At 37.3% G+C, this 25060-nt stretch overlaps 1 protein-coding gene across 1 annotated transcript in view; it reads left to right on the forward strand.

The window, feature by feature from the left end:
* The window catches only part of LOC145996334 (uncharacterized), a 55405-nt gene extending 41243 nt beyond the window's left edge, over positions 1 to 14162 (forward strand). Inside the window, exons 8-10 of the mRNA XM_083132765.1 lie at positions 9262 to 9483; positions 11255 to 11506; positions 12843 to 14162. Of these exons, the coding sequence (XP_082988891.1) occupies positions 9262 to 9483; positions 11255 to 11506; positions 12843 to 13015 (647 nt within the window). The 3' untranslated portion in view covers positions 13016 to 14162. The remainder of the gene's footprint in view (positions 1 to 9261; positions 9484 to 11254; positions 11507 to 12842) is intronic.
* The last annotated feature ends 10898 nt before the right edge of the window (positions 14163 to 25060 follow it).

Consider the following 25060-nt stretch of genomic DNA (forward strand, 5'->3'; position numbering starts at 1 on the left):
TATTTTACCAAGCGGTGTATTTTGACTACCCCAATACAATTTTGTGATTTAGTGTAATATTTGTTTTAGATTCTGTTATTTTCAATGAATAGCTTTATTTAGTATTGAAATACAGTTTTTCAAATTATTAAAAGTATTTAAACTGAACATAAACACCGTATGGTAACACTAGTGCAGCGTTGCCCTGTATGCGCGCTCTAATTCAACTCAACAATAGTAACCTGAAATAATAGAGAACAATATATGTTATTTGAGCTAAACAATGGATTCATGGTAAAACTCAACAATGAAAAAAATTAAATAACGAAGATGAATGAGAGACATATTTCGTAAAATCTTCATTTTTGACAAATAAGAAGATAAAACATTTGTAGGGAAAAATCAACCTGGGGTAGTCAGAATACCCCGCTTGGTAATGCGAGGGTTCACAAGAAACGTGTAGGTAGGTTGGGTGGACATCAAATTTGAACCTGGTAGTGGAAACTTGGATACGTTTTCGGTGTTAATAGCTCCATAGCTCTTTTTGTGTACGAGTTTGTGTTTTCTTAGAATTCGTCATAAAAATATAAAGTGGGATTTAATAACCTAGACTAGAACCAATGTTCTAAGGTACTTAGAGGCAAATAGAACTGTTCATCAGCAAAGTGATATGCTAGATGTTTATTGAAAGGAAGGAAGGCGAATCCAGTTTGTATCTCGAGTCTGAACTTGTACACATAGCGAAAGTATTTCCAATCCAATTTGAATTTTATGATTTGTAAAGTAATAATAATAATAATAATAATAATGTTATTATAATAGCAAATATCCTGCGGGTGGCCTTGGAGTGGACACCCCCCCCCCCCCAAAAGCAAAAAGTTTATTTCACACAGTGTTTGTTGCTATATAGACTACTGCAGGCATTTTCAAATTTCTTGCAGTCGTGACTCCCCTCCACTGCCAAAATATCCAAGCGCCTCCCCTCAATAATAATACAAAGTGGCGCAGAAGTCAGTTTACTCATACACAAATTCAAGTTCATATACAAAATTCAAGTATACATCAGTGGCGTAGCGTTATAGTACGCCCGTACGCCTGGCGTTCCCAGATTTAAAATTTAAAAAATGCGTAAATGCTGTAAATATAAAGTTAAACTTGACGAATTTCATATATGTTTGACCTTCATGGCAATATAATAGCTATTTTTCGCGATACGCTTGCAACGCTCCGCTAACAACACTCATTCTAGCATTTTTTTCAATGCCTTTCCTGGCCGGACGCCGAGCAGGTTCGGCGTAAACGACTCTATATTCCTTGCTGCCTTTCTGGAGAGAAAGCTTGGATCTCTACAGCACGCGCCCAAATGCTCTCTCGTACGCCAGCGTATGGAGCAGAGGGCTACGTGATTGGTTCACGTGACCCTTCCTGCCTTCTGAAGCAGACGACAGCGGTAGAATTCCTACCCAGTTCTTCGCGCTCGTGCCACTTGTGCTATGTGATGCTACAATACGCAATATTGACTGACGTAACTTTACCGAACTCAAATATACCACTTCTTAATGGCCACTGCATTGTATAATTTATCGCACGAACAGAGATGTGCATTAAAAACTAAAAGATCAACAAAGTTTTTGTGAAATAAGTTGGTGAAGTTCTCGTGGTATAAGTTCAGCCTGTGGCTGCTCTACAACTTAACCCGCAAAACTATTCTTTTTTTATTATTATTATTATTTCGTTAGTATATCTAACTGCTTAATATTGTGTCAATGGAATTGTCTAGCATTCATTTGAAAACTCTTAACATCGAATGGTCTCTGGACAAAATTATTTTAAAATGTTTATCAACATTCTAAGATGCAATAAACAGTGTTCTGAATTACTAATCGGCACTGTTACGTCAGTAGAGTGTACGATAGTTGGATCATCCGCCCACCTTCGTGTCAGAGTGTTTTGCACAGCGCGCCAAGACGACAGAGGCCCCTGATTCGAATCCCGGCGTGAGCGCGGGTGTTCTTTGTGAGTGTTCCTTCATCAATATCATTACTCATATTCGTATTCGCGATTAACCAAAAGTGGTAAACAAGCGAAGTAAAATAAACCAAATCAATCAGTAGTTGAATCCTCCACAACAATGACGTCTACTGTTGTGCAGAGGCGCTTGTGATTCAGGTAGGTTTTTTAATGACTTGCGTCATGCAGAAAGGTATAAAAAAGTATATAAAACATCAGAGTTCAAAACGTTTGTTGCATAGTGAGGCATCTAATTTTCTATCTAAAACATGCATGGATGATGTTTTATTGAAAGCCCAGCTGACTTCAGGCAAATAAACAATACCTGTGGCGACTAATACCATAAGTAAATTATTAAGCAAGAAAGGGCCGTCCCTTCCTTCGGACTTGGCGTTCCCACCCGAAATGTCCATGCTACGCCACTGGTATACATACAAAATACAAGTCGATCGTAATACTATTATCAATGTGCTTTTTTGGGTAAACTGACTTTTGCGCCACATGTGACCATGAAAGACCAACACAAAATTCCATCATGTGTTTATTTGCTACTGGTACACATGCAAGAAATGAAAATATAGTGAATGTGACTAAGACAGGCGGCAGTCAATTCTTTTAATATTTATAAGGTGGTGTCAATTCATTTGACGATACAATATTCATCATATAAAAAAGATGAATACTTATGATAGTAGATGTTAAAAACATACATACGGCAATGTTTGAATTTCTTCTCTTTCTGTAATCCTTATAACGTGCTCAATGTACGAAAGCAATCACCTATGCCAGGGTACAAAATCATTGAAAACTGGTGGGGGGGAGAAAGTTCTTCATCTTCAAACCCCCTCCCCCACAAACATATGTGTCTATTATACGATATACATATTTGTAATGTTATTAAAAGTAAAAATACATTACTCAATTAATATATATACAGGGTGCTCGGAAATTCCCCTTACAAACTTCTAGGGCAAGTAGAGGGGACTGAGTAGACAATATTTGGAATAGGAACCCATGTCCGGAAACGTACAGTTTCCGTGCTACAACCATGACAATGTGTCAGATGTGCCTGTGTTGGTATGCATTCGGGTAGGCAGTACATGACGTCAGAAGATCACCTGATGGCACGTGACGTCTACAAATTGTTGCATTCCACTGTCGACACAGGTGTTGATCAATGAATACAGTAGTACGTTTATTTTTTGTTCCCTTGGCATTGTTACCAAATAAATTTGTTTGTATTATGGACTGAGTCACACGTCATTCACTCTGTACCTTACGTAACACCTCATTTGACATGGTTGTAATAAATGATTACACTTTAGGTCATCAGGTGATCTTCTGACGCCATGTACTGCCTACCCGATTGCATACCAACACAGGCACATTCCACACATTGTCATGGTTGTAGCACGGAAACTGTACGTTTCCGGACAAGGGTTCCTATTCCAAATATTGTCTACTCAGTCCCCTCTACTAGCCCTAGAAGTTTGTAAGGGGAATTTCCGAGCACCCTGTATATTATTATTATTAATTACATAAAGCAAATTAATTTATTACTTTTATGCATATCAGATATTGCAAAGAAGCTAATTTCTTTACTAACTGGTTAAAGATATTAAATAAATTATGAAATACGTAGTTCAAGTGGTTTTATCATGTGTAAGTTTGTGTTTAGTTTGTGCTTTATGTTAATATAAATCAATTAGATTTCATAGTTATTATTTTTTTGCATTCTTGTTTTACTTTTATTGAGTGTATTGATGTAGATTTGTTAACGATCTCTTGAGAGAGAATGCATGCAATACTCACAACTACACTGATGTGTGTGTTTTCGATAATATTCTTAGAAAAGTATATTTGAATGTGAAAGTAATTGCTTATCTTTTGTTTGTTATAACAAAAACTCTTCCCCCGGGAAATTTTTGGTGGGGGGATTTTTGAGGCGAAGATTGTTGGTGGGGGAAATCCCCCCCGTCCCCCCTAGGATTTTGCACCCTGACCTATGCTTTCTTTAATCTTTCTCTTACAAAGCAGCAACTTCCATTTGAAGGCTAATAGGTGCAGTATTCCCGTGTGCAGTCACAGACATGTGTAGGTTGTAACAACCCCATTGACTTTCAATGGGGTCCGTTACTGTACCTTATAGAGATACAGTCAGAACATTCAGTTCGTGGAAAATGTCAGAAAGATATGCCAATTTCTGTACAAGGCACTACCAATGAAGTTTTATGCATTGGCATGATGTTCTTCTGCACAATGTACGAATGCAGTTCCTGTCTCAGTTCAACAACACGGTTGAATATGGCAATCCGAAGGACAAACAAACGTTAGCTTCAATAAAAAAAGGTAACGTAAAGTGTTCCCCTGTGCCTAAGTAGTATAAAATGTCCTATTACTGGGACATAAAAAGTATGACCCCCCAGACTGGTTTTGGCTACACTTAAAACTATGTCAAGATGCTTATATAAGCTTATTGCCTACAGTGTGCTACTCTGTTGAATCGAAGAATTTAGTAAAAAAGCCCTCGGGGATTTCCCGTAAAAAGTATGACCCCCCTCAGATTCATTTGGCTACACGTACAAAAGCTGCATCTGCCAGATTGTTGTCCATAGGATCGTAAAAAAATATGGCCCTCTTGGCTTTGTTTTGGCTACACTTAAAACTAAGCCAGGATGCTCATATGAGCTTATTGCTTTTAGTGTAATACTCTGTAAAGTGTAATCTTATTAGCTACATACCACACACACACACACACACACACACACACACACACACACACACACACACACACACACACACACACAAGTTTACTTCTGGTCTACTTCTATTGCATCATGTTGCGCAACAAATTATTATGCAATATTATGCAATATTGTGCATTACAGATCAGTCAGTATTGTGAGAGTGGTTGAAGAGTATGGACGTGTTGTTGCAGTGCTCCTTATATTTTTTTTGTTAAAAATTAAGTATTAGTAATATAGAATATCCTATAACTAGAACACAAAAATATAACAGACTCGTATAGACTGGACTACAGGTCTGTTCGGTTTGATATACAGAAATTCTTATTATTCATATTAAATGTATTTCTGGTATACTGTACGAAAGGCTTATATCTTGTATAAAATAGTCCGATATTTGACACATCCAGCTTGTTTGTTATAATCCACTCATATTTAGAGTCAGGCAGATACACTAATTTATATCTGTCCCAGTTTGTTATACAAGATCAATGCTATATGACACGCATTTGCGGTCATTGCTCCTCTATGTACACGACAAGCCTCTGCAGACACGAATTATTTTTGGGGTAGTAGTTCAATTGCTTCTGTAGATCAATGCTTATTCTACATTACATATCTTTGTGCAGGTTATTAGCTTTACGACCTGTCATAGTTTGTCAGCCATCTGCGGTTTTTTTAAGTGTATAGTTTTATTAAGTATATAGTTTTTGATTTGAGCCCCAAGAAATTATATATAAATACCAAAAACCAAAAATAGTAACACACTAAGTATACATACAAAGTATACACACTAAGTATACAAAGTACACTGCTGAACCCAAATGATATTTTTTATTAAGCATATAGTTTTGATTTGGACCCCAAACAATTGTATATAAATACATACGACGAAAAATGCCAAATCAAAAATATTGTAACCAATGCAATAGGAATATAGTATCTAGTCCTAATTGGGCTAAGCACCAACGTAATTGTGATCCTGAGAAACGCAAAATGCCCACTAAAATATGCCCAAAATGCCATAGAATACTTTGCAAGGCATACTTCAATGGACATATAGGCTCTTGTTCTGCACAGGCATCAACACTGCCCCCACAGCCATCAACATCTCGTCTAAAAAGAAAGCTTGTTACATCTGATAATACTAGACCAGCAAAGCGACCACGCAAAGCACCCATTCGTAGTAGTTTTAACGGTCAACTAAGGGATTACCGTTTCGTATCAGAGCCAAGATGTGATATTAAGAATTTTTTGAACAGTAAAAATCCTGATACGCTTGCTATTCTAAATGCACAAAATGGCTCTCATAAGCTATCTCTTAAATTGTATATTGAATATAAGAAACCAAACGGCACAAAATTTACACACACCCACATAACAGAAACTGTGGCTGTGTATTCAAATACAAACTTAGACAAAATACTAAGCAGGTTGGTAGACCAATTGCTTGACAAACACTCTGAGTTTGCAGCTAAGGAATCGGGTTGGAGTCTTTGCGGATCCCCAAACAGGCTCTAAGTTTGTATTTGAGTATACAGGTACAGTTTCTGTTATGTGGGTGTGTGTAAATTTTGTGCCGTTTGGTTTCTTATATTCAATATACAATTTAAGAGATAGCTTATAAGAGGCATTTTGTGCATTTAGAATAGCTAGCGTATCAGGATTTTTACTGTTCAAAAAATTCTTAATATTACATCTTGGCTCTGATACGAAACGGTAATCCCTTAGTTGACCGTTAAAACTACTATGAATGGGTGCATTGCGTGGTCGCTTTGCCAGTCTAGTATTATCGGATGTAGCAAGATTTCTTTTTTAGACCAGAAGAAGATGTAGATGGCTGTGGGGGCACTGTTGATGCCCGTTCAGAACAAGCGCCTATATGCCTATCGAAGTATGCCTTGCAAAATTTTCTATGGCATTTTGGGCATATTTTAGTGGGCGTTTTGCGTTTCTCAGGATCACAATTACGTTGGTGCTTAGCCCAATTAGGACTAGATATATTCTTATCGCATTGATTACAATATTTTTGATTTGGCATTGTTCGTCGTATGTATTTATATACAATTTTTTGGGGTCCAAATCAAAACTATATGCTTAATAAAAAATATCATTTGGGTTCAGCAGTGTACTTTGTATACTTAGTGTGTATACTTTGTATGTATACTTAGTGTGTTACTATTTTTGGTTTTGGTATTTATATATAATTTCTTGGGGCTCAAATCAAAAACTATATACTTAATAAAACTATACACTTAAAAAAACCGCAGGTGCCTGACAAACTATGACAGGTCGTAAAGCTAATAACCTGCACAAAGATATGTAATGTAGAATAAGCATTGATCTACAGAAGCAATTGAACTACTACCCCAAAAATAATTCGTGTCTGCAGAGGCTTGTCGTGTACATAGAGGAGCAATGACCGCAAATGCGTGTCATATAGCATTGATCTTGTATAACAAACTGGGACAGATATAAATTAGTGTATCTGCCTGACTCTAAATATGAGTGGATTATAACAAACAAGCTGGATGTGTCAAATATCGGACTATTTTATACAAGATATAAGCCTTTCGTACAGTATACCAGAAATACATTTAATATGAATAATAAGAATTTCTGTATATCAAACCGAACAGACCTGTAGTCCAGTCTATACGAGTCTGTTATATTTTTGTGTTCTAGTTATAGGATATTCTATATTACTAATACTTAATTTTTAACAAAAAAAATATAAGGAGCACTGCAACAACACGTCCATACTCTTCAACCACTCTCACAATACTGACTGATCTGTAATGCACAATATTGCATAATAATTTGTTGTGCAACATGATGCAATAGAAGTAGACCAGAAGTAAACTTGTGTGTGTGTGTGTATTTGTGTGTATGTAGCTAATAAGATTACACTTTACAGAGTATTACACAAAAGCAATAAGCTCATATGAGCATCTTGGCTTAGTTTTAAGTGTACCCAAAACAATGCCAAGAGGGCCATATTTTTTTACGATCCTATGGACAACAATCTGACAGATGTAGCTTTTGTACGTGTAGCCAAATCAATCTGAGGGGGTCATACTTTTTACGGGAAATCCCCGAGGGCTATTTTACTAAATTCTTGGATTCAACAGAGTATCACACTGTAGGCAATAAGCTTATATAAGCATCTTGACATAGTTTTAAGTGTAGCCAAAACCAGTCTGGGGGGTCATACTTTTTATGTCCCAGTAATAGGACATTTTATACTACTTGCCCAGCACCACGCCATGAAGGCGTATAGAGGGTGTGGAGGTAACGCCCCACACTTTCTTGATCCGGTCGTGAGTGGGGGTGATGTGATCAGCATCACGCCCTTGACCGCCTTTACCCCCCAGGGTTTCCCCCAGGTACCCATGTTATTCGACACTGGGTGGGCGCCGGGGCCGCTTCCAACGTTAGAAAAGTTCCCGGATTTGAACCGGCCGGGGATCGAACCCGGGACCTTTAGCATGGCAGTCAGACGAGTTACCGACTGAGCCACCGCTTCAATAATATAGAACATATTGATTTTTTTATGAACACATTGTAGACTATAAGAAAAACGTTTTCTTAACTTCTCACGCCTCCCCTGCAAAATTTCTGCACATTTTCAATACCACTAGACTAACATAAATGTAATGACAATAACAATAAATTTAACATACAGGAAGAGATAAAAGGTTACATAGCAAATCAAATAACTGTTATGTACAGTAAAACCTCGTTAATCCGGACTAATGGGGGATAAGTTGACCGGCTTAACGAATGTCCGGATTAACCGAAATAAGCTAAAAAAACAGTAGAAAGTGCAATAAAACTCCGTTTATAGCAACAAAACACGTTTATTATGGTGCATTTAAAGGACATAGGCTTATATACACTATACAGTACAGTACAAAATCTGCGGGAAATAGAATTTCATCAGTGGTTGACTGCCTTTTCTTTGGGAAGTTCTCTTGTTGACTTCTAGCCACATTTGAAACCTTGCATTCTGCTTTTTTTTCTGTCCGGATTAAGCGAAGTTTGGCTTATCGGGGTCTGGATTAACGAGGTTTTGCTGTACTTAAACTCTCGCCAAATCTTCTCTAGTATGTGACGTTTCGGATAGGTCTCAGTGTCCGATTTCTGCAAGCGGAGTTTAATCAAAAACAATGTTTACGTTCCTCCACTTCCATAGACACTGCCAGAATTGCGAAGGTGAATGGACATGGCCATCGGATACGTCAAGCAAGATATGATTGAGAAGATTTGACGAGAATGGACTAGAATGGAAGTACACCTGTCTCGCCGCACATAGGGTGCACATCAAATGCATTTAAGGTCTGTGTGAATGACAAAAATATCCATCTTTCACATGGTTGTAGTATCATCTATCTCTGTTTCACTGGCTTTTTAAAATCGACCAATAATTTCTGAACACCCTTTAGAATACATTCTTCTCCATGGACATGATAGTAACCAAAGCAAATTCATGCCATAATATAATTCATATGTTTTTTGACCACTTCAGATGTCACCGACGATGACATAACAGCCCAAGCCCTCGTGTTCTTCATCGCTGGTTTTGAAACGTCATCCACAACAATCAGCATGGCGCTCTATGAGCTGGCTCTCAATCCATCATACCAGAAGGAGCTAGCCGATGAAATAGACAGGATGCTGGCAAAGCACAACGGAAGCATCACCTTCGAAGCTATTCAGGAAATGTCATACCTGGATATGGTTGTTCAAGGTAAGGGAAGGTATTTTAATCATACATTTCCACAACACATTTGGAAAAGCAACCATTTCTTTAGATCATTTGATGTTTCGAAAAACAACAATGTAACAGATGGAGTAGAATTATTTAGATTATCATTCCTTCTTTTGTCCTTTCATTGTTGAAACGTTTCTTATATACTATCTAGAAATCGTGTTCACACACTGACAAATAGTGTTTTTTACTGCCTGGTACATAATGCAACATATTGTTTCCAGTACGTATTTCGCCACTGCATGTATTATTCTGACAAAAAAATATTTACTTACTGTACCAAAACAGTTACTCGCGGTGGAGCATTCAGCATGGCTGAATATAGGGCTACATTTACCGCACACATTCCTTTTGGGTATTGTTGATTTATTCATGATTGCACACCATTAAATCTGCCACTCACATCATAACCTTGACTCCTGAATTTTTTCTTGTCAAGACCAAGTTTGTGATATATTGTTCAAGAAGAACTGATGTCTGGTTTTCAGCTGACATATCACTAACAAATGTGATACACAGGGGTGCCCATCCCCCCAAAAAATCATGTCATGCTTACCCTCCAATCGTACCATGTGTCCATTCCAAATCATATAAATAGGGTCTTCAAACCATGTCGTAATCCTTACAAAGTATTAAATTATGACTGCGTGTCTACCAAAAGTAACTTTTTTCTTAGCTTTTTGTTCCAAATGATACACCTGCTTTAAATTAAGTATTGATGATATTAATGAATATCGAGAATATCGCTTATGTCTTGTAATGCAGCTATAGTATAAAACTTCACATTCGGCTCAGTGAAGTTCCAAACACGCATTCTCGCAACATAATATTGCGAGAGAAGCGAGCAAGAAATTTTTTTCATCCATTTCTTTGCAGGCTTTCAAGAATATTAATTTAATTGTATGTCAATAATTTTTTAGGATACCGAGATATTTAGTCTTTTCCAGCTTCTCTTTTGGCACGTTCGGGGTCGAAAACGTGTGGATACCATATCGCTAAATACAGTCTCCAAAATTTAATGTTCGAACTCTCTCTCCACTATAGAAATCCCTTGACAATCAAAGATTTAACACTTTATCAAAAGTTTCACATCTCTCTCTTTATATTTAATTCTCAATTCTACCACCAAAATTCCCATGCCATAATCTAAGACCTAGAGTTGGATACTGCCCCCCCCCCCCAACGTTTAATTCAGAATGCCCCCACTTTCTTTTCTTTATCTGATGGATTGAATATCATGCATTTAAGGTGTAAGATTTTTACATAAATTTTGGAAAAATATATAAACGTTGAATTTTATATTATTTGAAGGGATAAATCCTCCAAAATATCTCGATGGCGCAGCCTGAGCCATAATCCCCCCCCCCCCCTGTGGGCACGCTTAGTGATACACAAGAACTTTTAGTGGATATTATTTTCAGAATCCACAAACCATACACACAGAGAGAACTGTTCTGTATCTGCTACATCATGTGTCTCATCGGGAAGTAGCTATTACGAATCAACCATAGTATTTTTTTTAAATTTGGGGGGAGTAGGTCCGGACCCCCTGGACCCACCCCCTGGATACGCCCTCTCACGTGTTCATTGGTGTAGCCCTCTCAAGTCATAATCGTGCAGAGGATTTGTTTTATTTCACTACCTCCAAAGATTCCCAGGGCAAGGTGCACTATAACTTCTCTGTCTGGTTATATCAATTAACAATCACTCCTCGTATAAAATAACTATTATGGGATATCATTACTTTCAGAGACTCTGAGGAAGTATCCACCAGTTCTGTTTATTGGTCGACACTGCAGGAATGACTATCGCTTCGAAAACTCCGACATTGTCGTAGAGAAAGGAACAGACGTCTACGTACCCGTATATGCACTCCACCATGATCCAATCTACTACCCTAATCCGGATAAGTTTGACCCACAGAGATTCAGCAGAGAAATGAAACAAATCAGGCCCAATTTTGCGTTCTTGCCTTTTGGTGAAGGACCACGTATCTGCATAGGTAAGTGAATCTGTTTCATTGCTACATTATACAGGGCTTTGGCGGCCATTAGGGGGGCGAGAGGGGCAGTTGCCCCCTCACTTTTCGTCACTTTTGCCATCGCGCTATACTATGATAAACCTTATATACAAGCAGAAATATACTGTCTTTGCCACCCCCCCACCCAGATTTGGCACCTTTCCCTCCCGGTTTTGGAACCGAATCGCCGCCATTGATACAGGGTGATTCAAAAGTCCCTTAACACTCCCTATAAAATGTAACGGAGTTAGGCTGGGTGGAAACGGGTTAGGCCTAGTGGGAACCATATTGTTGTGTTCCAAGCGGACGTCAGCCATATTGGTGGCCACCATATTGAATTCAACTCAAAATATTTATTTGGGATGGGGGTGACGTGGAGTGCAGGCTATAATTTCACGAGAAATGCAATGGTGAAGGCTTTTTCTACCTATCTTTAACCAGTAAAAGTTTATTCATGAATGCTTCCTCCTTTTCGAGGCGCCAGAAACAGGGATTAAGATGCCTCTAACGCGTCAGTACCGCATCGAGATCATGTTGACGTCTAGGGGAAGTTCACATGATTTGAATCGAATTCATCCACGAAGAGTTCAGCTTTATGAATGGTTGGATCGAACATTACAGTGTGACGCTTCCATTGGAATGAAAAGTCCTTCACAGTCACAAAGCTAATGTTTATGTTCATTGGGAAGTTAATAAACAGAATATGCGATACTTACCTTGAATTTTGAGGGCTACTTTGATTTGTTTAGTGAACAGGTTATGTTCATTCTTGCTTTTTTTTCAACACGACGGAGCTCTAACACACTATGAGAACGTTACATTTAATAAAGCGCTGAAAAAAATGCGAACATAGCGATCGTTACTAGTCCTTGTGGCCAATTTTAGTTTCTTTAAACAATTTAACCGCTAGAGATAAGGAAAAGAAGTTTCAAACAAAAATGTGTAACTCAATGAAATGATGGTTTTCTGTTCCTGTATATTTTTTCGTAATGTAAACTGTTTTTGTTATGAGGAGTTTTACGCCACATGTTTTTCTAAAGTCTCCATTTCCTAACATGGCGGCCAAAGTTTAACTTGGATTTTTGGGAAATGTTAGTATGTTATACAAGGCAACATTCTGAACGTCTCTGCAACAATTCAGATTTGATTTTATTCCACTATAAGATAAAAGTAAGAACTTATTTAATTGGTTTTTTTCACAATTGTTCTCCTCCCATAATAAAGGTACGAAATCGCATACATTCATGTTTCTGTTACTTTGCTAGTGAAAGAATTTGATATATTGTCTTACATCTTCTTTCGTCTCTTATTCACGCAGGAATGAAGTTTGGACTTCTTCAAGTTAAGATGGGACTCATTTCCATTTTGTCGCAATTCGAAATTCACAAAACTGAAAGGACTGAGGTTCCTATCACCATAGATCCTGCAGCAATAACGTTGGTTCCGAAAAATGGTGTTTGGCTCAAGATATCAAACAGAAGATCAACATAGCGCTTGAAAAAAAAATGCAAAAAATTTCCAAATCAGTAAATTTAAATTAAGCATTTCTGGCCTTATCTTCCCCATTGTTTTCACTTGCCATAGTTGAAATGAAAATCACCAAACATGACAACATCGATTTAATTATGTTAATTTGAACATAATATAATCACAAACACAATAACAGAATCATGTATTCCAGAGTTGCTACGCGTCTGAGAAACCTGGAAAACAGGGAAATGTCAGGGAATTTGGTTTGTCAGGAAAAAATCAGGGAAATGTCAGGGAATTTTGCAGATCGTCTGGAATTTACGTGCATTTGGGAGTGTTTTCACTTCCAAAAAAGATTCAGTTTAGAAACTTGTTTCTTTCGTTCTTATGATTCTCAGTCTTGTCACGTGCCAGTTTCGATGACACAATGAAAGTTGCAAGGAGGAATGGTTTCTCGGAATCGACGAGAGATGGCAGCACGCTATATAAAGAGGAGCACAGGAAATTATAAAAAACTTAGAGCGGAGAAGAGGGATTATATATATTATAGTAAATTGAGAAATATATAAAAGAAGAGTTCAAATACTATAAAAGAAATAAATAGAATGTTGTATATAGTAAATTAAAATAATTAAGAATATGGCCGCATATGAAACATTTAGGAAAGTTATTAAGTAAGCGAACGAATTCAGAAATCTATCTCTTTTGATTTCTCTGACGAGGAGAACATCGTCAGTGTTTTGGTTGTTTGTCTCCGGTGTCGCTGTGTCAAATTAGACGCCCCGAAGCACTTTTCGGTTGCGCTCTTTATTAGTCGCACTGGGCCATTGGTAGTGCTTGTTATTAGCGAACCTGGTTATTCCCTTTTGGTCGTTAAATAGGAGGTGGCGCTATTGTCAGTTTAGTCGACCCTACTCTTTCTACAAGTATAGCTTGTATGGTTTGTCAAAGAAACGGGGAAAGCGAGCACATAAATAAGATTACGCTTTAAAAAAGAAAGATAATAAATTAAAAGAAGGAAAGAAGAAGAAGCCTTTTCGATTATCAAAGAAGAAGAAGCCTTTTGATAATAAAAGAAGAAGAAGACTTTTCCATATTAAAAGAAGAAGAAGCCTTTTCGATTATCAAAGAAGAAGAAGCCTTTTTGATAATAAAAGAAGAAGCCTTTTTTGATAATAAAAGAAGAAGAAGCCTTTTCGATAATCAAAGAAGAAGAAGCCTTTTCGATTATACATATATATATATATATATATATATATATATATATATATATATATATATTATCTGTATTTGTATAGTTCTCAGAATATAGATCCGCATTTAACTATATCCTCTTGGCTATAAAACGCTTTCTTATTTGGAATTCTCAAATAAAGAACCTATCTGGTAGTAAGCCAGTAGTTTCAATAATATTGTTCGTTTTCGTCTTGTAATCAAGGGGTCCCGGGTTCGATACCTGGTGGAGGCACAAAGTGGTTCCGATCCCACTTGAAACTGTAGGTCCAGTCCCGATTAGCCTTAATGTGCATAAAGTGGGCTTAAAATAACAAGTCAATCAATATATCAATGATATTGTTAACTTTGGAGGTCAGTATAATGAGTAACTGTATCTTAAATTTCCTTAAATAAACTTTCTTAGAAAACATTTCACCAGGAATACTTGTTATGCTTGTCTTAGGTCCGCTTTAGAGGAAAACCATGTTCCTTAGCACTTTTCTTAATATTGATGCCATGATCAAAATGCAACTGTGTAATGTGATAAATGTTATGGCATTTCAGATGCCATGGCATATTTCATGACATTTCTCAAGGATAGGATCCGTCCTTTTTCCGCATCATTTTCCGTAGCATAACCAATCAGAAGCGATCTCTAGGTCAAGAGTGCAGTTGTAATGGCGGCCGCGTGAGATGTGAATAATGCACCACTTCACATTTTTAAAAGCCGATAACTATTCAACCGAGAGGAATAACGTTTCGTGTAAAACGTCATTAGGTACAAATCAATGGCACTGCTTAAATACGCGTAAATACATGTATACAGTACACGCATGGAAGAATATTTAAGTTGTTTCATTTGTGAACATTTTGCACTCACCGTAGATGTGTAACTCTACTTGCCTTTCGTGTTATCCATTGTAATCGAAAAAGCTACCCGAAATGTTACATAAAGTGCTTCCGCGTAATGTACTATCTGCTGTAAGATTTTAGGAAGCATTTACATAACATTTATGGTAGCAAAAATGTTAAAGGTAATGCTTCCGTCTAAACATTCCTAAGTTTCAAAACCGTATACTTTCCGCAAAAGTGAAATCTTCCTTAGGATATGTCTTGTTTGGAGTAAAGCACAGATCCTTTCAAATTGTCCACCAGATGGAACCATTAACCGAATTGAAATTATATAGAATTTATTGTACTTTGAGGATTGTTTTGCCTCATTCTCTCAACTGCGACGTGTGGTACCAGGAGGCTATAATTAAAGTGACGGTGTTGAGAGTGATACAGCACGGGCTGTAATGAGAGTAGCAGTCTGAAACTTCGTAAATATGCTAATGAAGTAATGCGCTCGCGAATTATGAAAAAAGAAGTGTTCCAATTCTCGCCACCAGGGTACAAAATGGCGCTGTAAGCAAACGTGGAATATTCCGTAACTCTGACGTCAAAGTCGGTGACATTGCTTAACCATTGTGTGAGCTCCCTGTTTTTTGTTGTTCAGATCGCTGGTCTATGTAACGAGTTGAAGAAAAAGTCTCACGATATTGCGCGAGGTCGGAATCTCCCACCTGATCCAAGGTTATTAAAGAATTCACACCATCCATTTTCTTTATATTTCAAATCTGTAATTAGAAACATACGTTAATACTGAATTGTAATGTTCTCTCTCCCCAATTTTGTTCCATAACAAAGTAGCTTTTATTTTACTTTTCTTTTACGATCAACAGAGTGAATACTGGCATTTTAACTGTAACGAGCGGAGCAAACTGCCAGCTGGTATACAAGATCAAATGAACATGTCTCGAAAACACACGATCAACCATGTTCTCTCTTATCAACACCCTCGATTCCTTAGGGGAAAAACTCCCATGAGGAATCAAGGATGATGTGACCGCGCAGTGGAGCGTGCCATGGAGTCTCCTGTGTGTCTCGAGTATGTTCATTGGAAATTTGGAAATAAAGATGTTACCAGCATGCTTCAAGGAAAACAGATAAATATATATATTAACATGACTTTTTTTACACGTCTTGTGAAAACAAATTGCTATTGCTATTGATTTGGTGTTTTAAGTCCACTTTATGCACAGTAAGGCTAATCTGGACTGGACCTACAGTTTAAAGTAGGATCCGAACCACTGTGCCAAGTGCCTCCACCAGGTATCGAACCCGGGACCCCTTGGAAACAAATTGCAAAATATACTAATGGTAACAGAAATCCTTTGGAACCCTTCTCCTAGGGTGAACAGACATACTCTTTTTAAGAGTATTATACTCTTTTAGAGGTTCATATACTCTATACTCTTTTCAATTTGCGAAAATCCCCAAATATACTCTTTTCCTTGCTATTTAATTTCATTCATTATTTTACGCGTAAAAATGCCTTAAAATCCACAGAACGGAAAACGTCAAGATGTCAACAAACTGAAGTATTTACTCCTTGACTCAAGAATTTCCTATGAACAATTTCAAGAGTCATTTTCATATTCCATCAACAAGCAAAACATATTTCAAATTCATTGGAATTTAATGATAATGATTAGGGCTGAGCTGATACAACTTTGAACCGATACCGATAATCTTACAGATTCCCACCGATACCGATACTTGAAAATTGCAATAATTAAAATTTGTTCAAAATATCGATCAATATTGGTGTGTAAATATTCTCCTCCAATTATATGCATCAACATACCAAGAAATTTGCTTTAGAATATTCAAGAATTGCATCAGAATATTAAAATAGATATTATGTAGTCACAAAATATAGTTTTTCGTGCAAAATTAGTGTAAAATAAATAGGAAGTTTTAATTTTGCATAATTTCCAGGATAATTAGACAGTCAAAAAGTCGCGCGGGATTTTTGTGGACCCCGTGAAAGACCAAAATGCCGGAAAGTATCGGCTGGTATCGGTAGCTGAATTCCAACCGATACTTTCCGATACCGATACATCGGCATCGGTATCTGCTCAGCCCTAATAATGATATTTTTTAAACTTACTGTGCAATTTCAAAAGCCGTTGAAAAACATCTTGAAGATAAGGGGGAAAGACAAGAATCAATGATGGGTAAGTAGAGGTCAGTGTGCAAAGATTTAGTGGAGGCTGGGTCAAATTTAAAAGTGATTGTGCCTCTTACAAAATTCTTGTTTACTCTGCCTGGTACAAATGTTGGTTGTGAAAGACTTCAGTGTTATTAAAACTTATTGGCGAGAGGAAAAAAGTACACTCCTGGTGTCAACACTCGAACAAGTAATGAAAGTGAAATCCAATGTAGACATGACCTGTGAAGAGTTTGGACTGGCAATAAAGGACGATTTAAACATACTGAAGAAAGCAAAATCATCCCAGAAGTATGAATGACGGTGCCCATTGGTGAGTAAGTATTTGTAATTAGCTAATTACATTATACCCATAAGTAATTTGAATCTGTATAGTGTAGGCCTATTTTATAGGGGCTATAATAGAAGCAATAACAAATAGCCACCCTTATTCTTTTTTTGTTATGTTTTGTGAATGCGCACCTTCAACCTATAGACTATACTCTTTTTGGTCAACAAATATCTGGTCACCCTACCTTCTCCCGTTCCATTAAACACACAAGTTAACTTAAATACACAGACTAACTCTACTGTTTTACAAATTAGACCTAACAAACTGCATCCTTTGGGGTAAACTTGTTCTTGTTCTTGCGCATATTTGTTGCTATGGAACTTCCACGTCGCAAAGTTCCGATTGAAACACTTTGGAGATATGTAAGAGGAAAGAAATGCCAAAATATCGTTCCTTTTCTTTGCTGCTTCAATAAACTGTCAACAATCGCGCGGAACCTGTCCTCTAACGTCAACAATCCCTTATAAGACCCATTCTCACTTTACAAATTAAATTGTCGCTGTTTCCTTTTCCGTTCACTGCTTCAGAACGCGGCAGGCGGCTGTTCAGAAGGGCTACTGGACGTTTTTGAACATTTTAATAATCCACAACAATAAGCGGCACGATAAACATTTTTTAAAAATAGTTCGTATTATTGCTTCCCTTTGGACACTCAGTTGTGGTCTGGCAGTGAGTGAATCGCATGCATTAGAAGAGTACGGTCTTAACAGTTTGCATATTTCTGAATTTTTCTTTCTGGTTTTCTGTTTTCGGATCTAATGAAAATGAGTACAGTAAAGAAAAAACTGTCAGGGGCAGAAAATAGGAAAAGGCAGAGAGAACGGGAAAATGCTACCTTGCGTCATGAATAATTTTCTGAAACGTTCGAAATCAGGTGAGTTTTTTGAAATCATTGAAAAACGGCCTACTTCTAGCGAATCATTTTTGTACACTTTTACAGAACAGTATCATAGAGGAAAAAAAAATTGCGATTCGAGTTTCGAAACTAGAGATATTGATACTTTAATTTTGGATAACATTAGTTATGTCAGGTTTAGTGTTGTTTTTGTTTTTGCTTCTCTCCTGGCTTTTCGTTTGAAATCACAATAAAATATTGCTGCAAGAATTGGACATTTCTTGGTAAAACTACGTATAGTATTACATGTACGAATGAGAACACGTAACATTTCGCCCTTGAGAAAAAACTTAACCAAATCATACAGTATTTGAGTAACGTAGTCGTACCTAATTCTACAGTTTTACCCACAAGTTTCTCGAAGTTGACTTTGGTGAAATCAAAAATAAGAAGCACCATAACACAAGATCGACTCGACTAATTATTGTTGATGTTTGTTGAACAAAACTTGTGCAGAAGTGTTAATATTTTGTATTGCATTGATAGATTCAGATCGTACGGCCCTCATAGGTTTATTTTCTAAACTCAACTGTTAACCCTGGTATTTTTAACATGCACAAACATTTCAGTACAAATAGAAAAAAATTTAATAAACCTTACGGCAGCGACACCACAAGAGAAAGGTAGATTTCGTCTGCTTAGAGTGTAAAGTGGATGGTAATATTTTGGAAAGAAGAACAAAAATCAATGATCCATCCATCATAAGTTAACTTTCGTCTTTCGGAACACACACTGAAAAAATATTGTATGTAATGCCTCGTATCGTGTAAGTACTAGGTTTCATTATAACACATACAAAAGACATTAACAATATAGAGGCATTCATTATATTATTTAATTATTAAATATTAATAATTAAAAGTTAATAGTTTCGTTAGAAGCATATAGAAATATGCCTGTATAATATGAGATCTTTTTTACTAGTGCTGTATATTCCAAAACGTTCTTACGTTAATTATACTGTATAATTAATTTTTTTAAAAAATTATCATAGAGATACTACATATAAAATTTCTAGAAAAAAATAGTATAATAGGAGAAATCCACGAGCAAATTTTATTGCACAAAATTATCAATGGAAAAGCAGGATCTTTTAAATTTATTGAAATTCAATGTGAACAAAAATAGGTTTGATTTTGCACTTGCTTCGGTTTTGCAGTAAATTGTACATTAGTCACGTCAATTGGTAAAGGTATCTATCTATCTATATACATAAAAATGGATGTATGTGTGTCGGTGTGTATATTTGTTTGTTCCGGCATAGTTCTCGAACGCCTGGAGCAATTTCAACCAAACTTGGTACACGTATCACTTGCAATCTGGAAAGAATACTTTTGGGGTAAGACACCCCTGTCACATGTAAAAATAATCCAAAACGACAGATATTAAATTCCCCACAAACAGACATCCGTGACTCTATGCAATCCCGCACAACGATAGTGTTTCTCGGGTTGTCTAACATTCAGGCTGTGTTGCGAAAACGACCGATATTAGTGTGGAATCCATAGTTTTCGTGACACTCCCACTCAACTTCAAGTTCATCACCTATTAGCATGGGGGATGAGAGGGGGTGAAAAATAAAATGCCACAAATGACCTAGATTAGTGTCAAATCCATAGTTTTCGGAGTCGCTAAGCTAATTGGTGACATTCACGATCACATTTAAAATTAGTTACATTTTACACTATAGTTAGAATTCGTTATTTTCCTGTCTAATACAAGATTGGGATAAATAAATACCCTGGCAACGGCTGATAATCAGCTAGTTGTAATATATAAAAGACGGTGTGAAACTGTGTAATCGATTTTCATTCTGTATAAGTACAGGGGGAGCGCTGTTTTGCTTATAGTGTCCCTTGTTCACGAATCCTGAAACCGCCAGCGAGTGTACGTGCAGCGTATCTGATCGGCGTGCTACCCAGAACTCAAGTGTCCCAGCCTTCCTGGTAGCTGTTGAACACTCGAGCTCGTATTGCGCAGCACCAATCAGATCACGCCTGACGTCATCTATACTTTTTATATTGAACCCTAGGGTTCGCTAGTTAACATACATATATATCAAAGCCACTTAACAAAACATGGAGTTGTCTTAAACCTTACAAATTGTCCACCAGATGGAACCATTAACCGAGTTGAAATTAAATAGAATTTATCTTACTTTGAGGATTGTTTTTTCTGGTTCTCTCACTGTAACGTTTGGTATATATTTCTGTAAATATTTAGAAATTATAGTTGATTTGATGAAATTAAAAATCCATTCAGTTATCACTTTTTAAATAAAACAGCTGCGTTTAAATATTTCACATAGTTTTGTACAGGTTTCTAAATTTGTTGAATTCGATGTCTCTCTCCTTTGCCCCTTTCCCACTTCTTTCATGAATTTTAAATGCATTTGCTGGCATAACTTACATGTATTTAAATTCCCTAACATGGCATTTTTAACAAGTACGCCATTAATCGTAAATATGGTCACTGCAAAAGCACAATATTATTAAAACTGAAATCTTTGGCAATGGAATTAATTGTGGTAAATTTACTTTAATTCCAGCAAACTTAAAACACCTTTGGTGAAACTTACTTGGAGTTCCCCTTGTTGGCCACTATTATCGCTTTAATCTGTGATTTTAAAGTAAAATTAGTCACAACATAAAAAATATAATGTGATGCACACGAAACAAAGCTGTATTTTCAGGTGCTGGCCGACTACTGTATTCTGCATGGCCCACTCTGAAAGGAGATGAATGGCTTGCACACAGGGGCGGCGCCATATTATTCCATACATTGGAATAAGTGTCATTTCAGTAAAATATTAGAACACTTCCGTAACACATCAACGGCGCCCGGGCACACTTTGGGAGCCACTGGCCTATAGCTTGATGTGAGTTTTTTTTAAAAAATAAATAAACGGTTTATTTTCCGCCTAGTTGTCCTTCCTCGTACTGGAGCAAAATTGCAGCTGCTTTCAACGTATCACCAAGTCGTGCTCAGGAAATTAATGCGAGCTGTAACGTGAAGGGTAGTTTTCTTGTTAATATGTTCTATGCGTTTGTTCCACGTAACATGTCTACCAAACGTACCATTTCAGGCTTTTTCAGAAACACTTAGGAAGAGGCCCACGAAAAAAATTTAGAGTACGTTATTGGGTATAGTGCGGCAGAAGGGATTTTATCGGAGACAAAGTTGCTGTGAACTTCGCGTTTTGTCCTGAGGGGCAGACGGAAGGTACAATGTACACCCAACGGCAAAAGAATAGTAGGCGAATTGTCCATCACCATTTTCATTCGGTCTATATTACACAATGTGATGATAATGAATTGAAATAATGACGTCAATAAGCAGAGGGCAATGCTTTCTTCGGACCTGCATAGTTGCATTACTTTAAACAACACATGACGTAGAATAAATAAGTAATGAAAAGAACCGTTATCTTTGCCGTTGACTGTACTATGTATTTTGTAACTCCATTGGTTACATTGAAAAGGTTCAAAAAATGTGTTTTTAAAGGCCAGGATAATTTCATTTTGTATTTCACTACGTAGTTCAATGAGACTGCAACGTGTGTCTGAATGTTTACACTGTATGACAAATTTCTTGGAGTGGAAGACTTAATACATATCATCATGGACGTCCAGGGGGAGTGCAGGCCAGGAAGGGCACAGCTTCTCTAGAAAATGGATGTCAATCTAAAGTTATATACAGTAAACCCTCGTTAACACGAATCCCAAGGGACCGAAAACTCAAGAGTTCGTGTTAAAAAAAAATCGTGCTAACCGGGGACTCAAATTTTATTGTTGTAATACAGTTCTTAAAAAGTACTGACAGATCATTTTGTGGTGAAAAATTCCTGTATATTGCGCTGTCGTAGACGGGAACGCAAATGCCTGGTAACTTTACGGCCAACTGTACTCATAGCTTCCGTAAAACTAGCCGTCAATTCGAATCAAACTCCTACTGGCTACGTTTTAAAGAATAGATTAACACATCTGAACACATTGTTGATCTGAACCTGTTGGTTACAACACTGTATAAGTTGATTGTTGACAATATTGAGATTGTTGAGCGATTTCATACATACCTAGCAGAGGAACAAGAGAAAAAATTATGAAAAACTTTGAAAGTTCGTGTTAAATGAGATCTAATGACGCAACGGACTAAAAAGCAGTTCGTAATTCGTGGTAACCGAAATTCGCGTTAACCGATAAAACTTTCTATAAGATATAATACATCCCTGCCGGGACCAACATTTTGTTCATGTTAACCGAGTGTTCGTGTTAAGCGAGTTTGTGTTAACGAGGGTTTACTGTAATTTCATTTAAGTCAGTAATTTATGTTAATCAGTGGAGGCGATTAGGGGTGTAGTTGCCCCCCGCTTTTTGCTGTTTATGCTAAACCTTATCTACTAAGAGAAAGTAAACTGTCCTTGCCACCCCACCCCCTCAGTTTTGAAAGGTAGCAAGCATGTTTATTGTTTTTCTTATTTTCAGCTTCGCACCCCCTAAATTTATTTCCGCACCCCCCTGCATCTCTAGATGGTTGATCCGCCGCTGCTTGCACAGAAAAACCTTGCGGAGTATTTTGAAGTTTAAAAAAATAGAACAATACATTAGCATTTAATAGCTTTTTCGACTTTGCATCGAAAGTTTAAACCACCAGATTTTATCAAATTATTCAAATACGGCCCAGGAATATTTTTTCCTGATAAATTTTAATACTATCCAGGAACCTTTCGTCAATGAGACAATACGCAACTTTGACCGAATTAAAATTGTGCGACAAGAAAGGTTTCGGTCCTGTAGCGGAACCCAATAGAACCCATTAAAAGTTATGAGCTCCTGGACCTTTAGAGGGAGATTATTTCCGTAACATCTTTGGCAGTTATGCATTTGAAGCTTCGGAACGAGTCACAACTCTCCAAGCAGCCAATTAACCAAGCGAGCCGCTGACGTCATCTCCACCCAGAACCTATCGCTAACTCCCTTACTCAGGTTCTACACGCCCACTAGGCTCGCTAGACAGACACGCGCAGTCCGCTGGAGATGTTCCGAAAGTAATTCCACTCTAACAACCCTGGTTTAAAGCAGAATCGGAACCACTCTGTCTGGTATCGAAGTCCCTTGATTACAAGGCGACGACGAAATCCGGCCTGACCAAGCGTTTAATTTTTGAGAGTCCCTTCATCAGTTTCGTTCCATCATCACTCATCCTCATCTTCACAATTAGTGGCTGAGAAGCAAAGTAAAACAAACCAATCAAATTGATCGCTCGTACCACTTGCAATGCTGTATTCAGTAATTGAAAAGTCTCAGAAACAGCTAAGCAGGGAAACATGGACTTTAGTGAAGAGACACCAATGTCATTCTAATATGAGATATTTCGATGTGAGTGTTCATGCACAAGAAAGGAATATATTGCTTTGGACTAGTAATCGCAGCTATTGTAGGAAGTTCATTGTTGGACAAGCAATATACAGTGTTTGTTGCTCTGGAAACCCAGATCATGTTCTGATCTTTACTAAAAAAACGTTTATCTATTTCTAGAGGAAGAACAATAAAAGTGTTAAAAGGACATTGCCATATAGAAATGTGTTATTTTTTTTCTGTATTGAAGCGGACGAACCTAGTACAACTCACCGCTCACGAGAAGATCCCCAAACGAAGGGAGACTGGGAGCGGGGGTGAAGGGAAGGATCGGTCCATTTGCAGATTTTAGGGCTAGCAGAAAGCCTTCCGCTGCGGCTTTTCGAAGTGCGTGGGAGTTGATTTGCGTCAATCACGCAGAGCGTGTGTCCTCAGCAAACAGTTTGCTGCTTTTCTTTCAGTGGCCAGAATACTTTTGTATTGCTTATCCTGTGCATCATTTAGACTGTATTTCAAATAATTTTAAAAAGAATGTACGGCATTTGGTGAGCTTATACATCACAAACCCCTGTAAAACAATTTCACACAGTTTCCGTATAACTAATAATAGGCCTCATTATAGGCATATGCCTGAATATTCTAATATTTATTCACTATTCCCGTAATATTATACGGTTGTGAAACTCTGTCTCTTACTTTAAAATAATAACATAAATTTACATTCTGCAAGACATTCTGCCTTTGAGTTGTTTCTTCCAGGCCTAAAGTCAGGAAACCGTTTTTGTAAGGTAAGTCGTTACTAAAATCACATTTGAGTTTCGACATAGTTCAGATCGCTGATCCACAGAACTTCACTTCTCCACTGCCATGTAACAACTAAGAGTACAGCAGTTAAAATCTATTGTTTATTTCTGATGTCGTGAAACTCAAATCAAAGAAAGACGCGGCTTATCGCATATTCTTACCTATTGTTAGAAACTTGCTGATCACCATGAGCCTCGGTAGATATCACAAATGCTTTGAAATCAAAACCTTACGCGACGAGCGGCGACAACAGAAGAGATGCAAAAGTTCAACATTTTTTCTTTGTTGAAAGAAAAAATTCTTGGCTTTGTGCTTGCAACTGAGAGTGTCGTATTTCTTTACTTTGAAATTGAAGACGGATATAATATTAACAATTATTATTAAATAACAGAAAAGAGAACATTTCCAA

This window comes from Lepisma saccharinum, chromosome 12 (assembly GCF_977018435.1).
Source record: "Lepisma saccharinum chromosome 12, izLepSacc3.1, whole genome shotgun sequence".
Taxonomy (NCBI): domain Eukaryota; kingdom Metazoa; phylum Arthropoda; class Insecta; order Zygentoma; family Lepismatidae; genus Lepisma; species Lepisma saccharinum.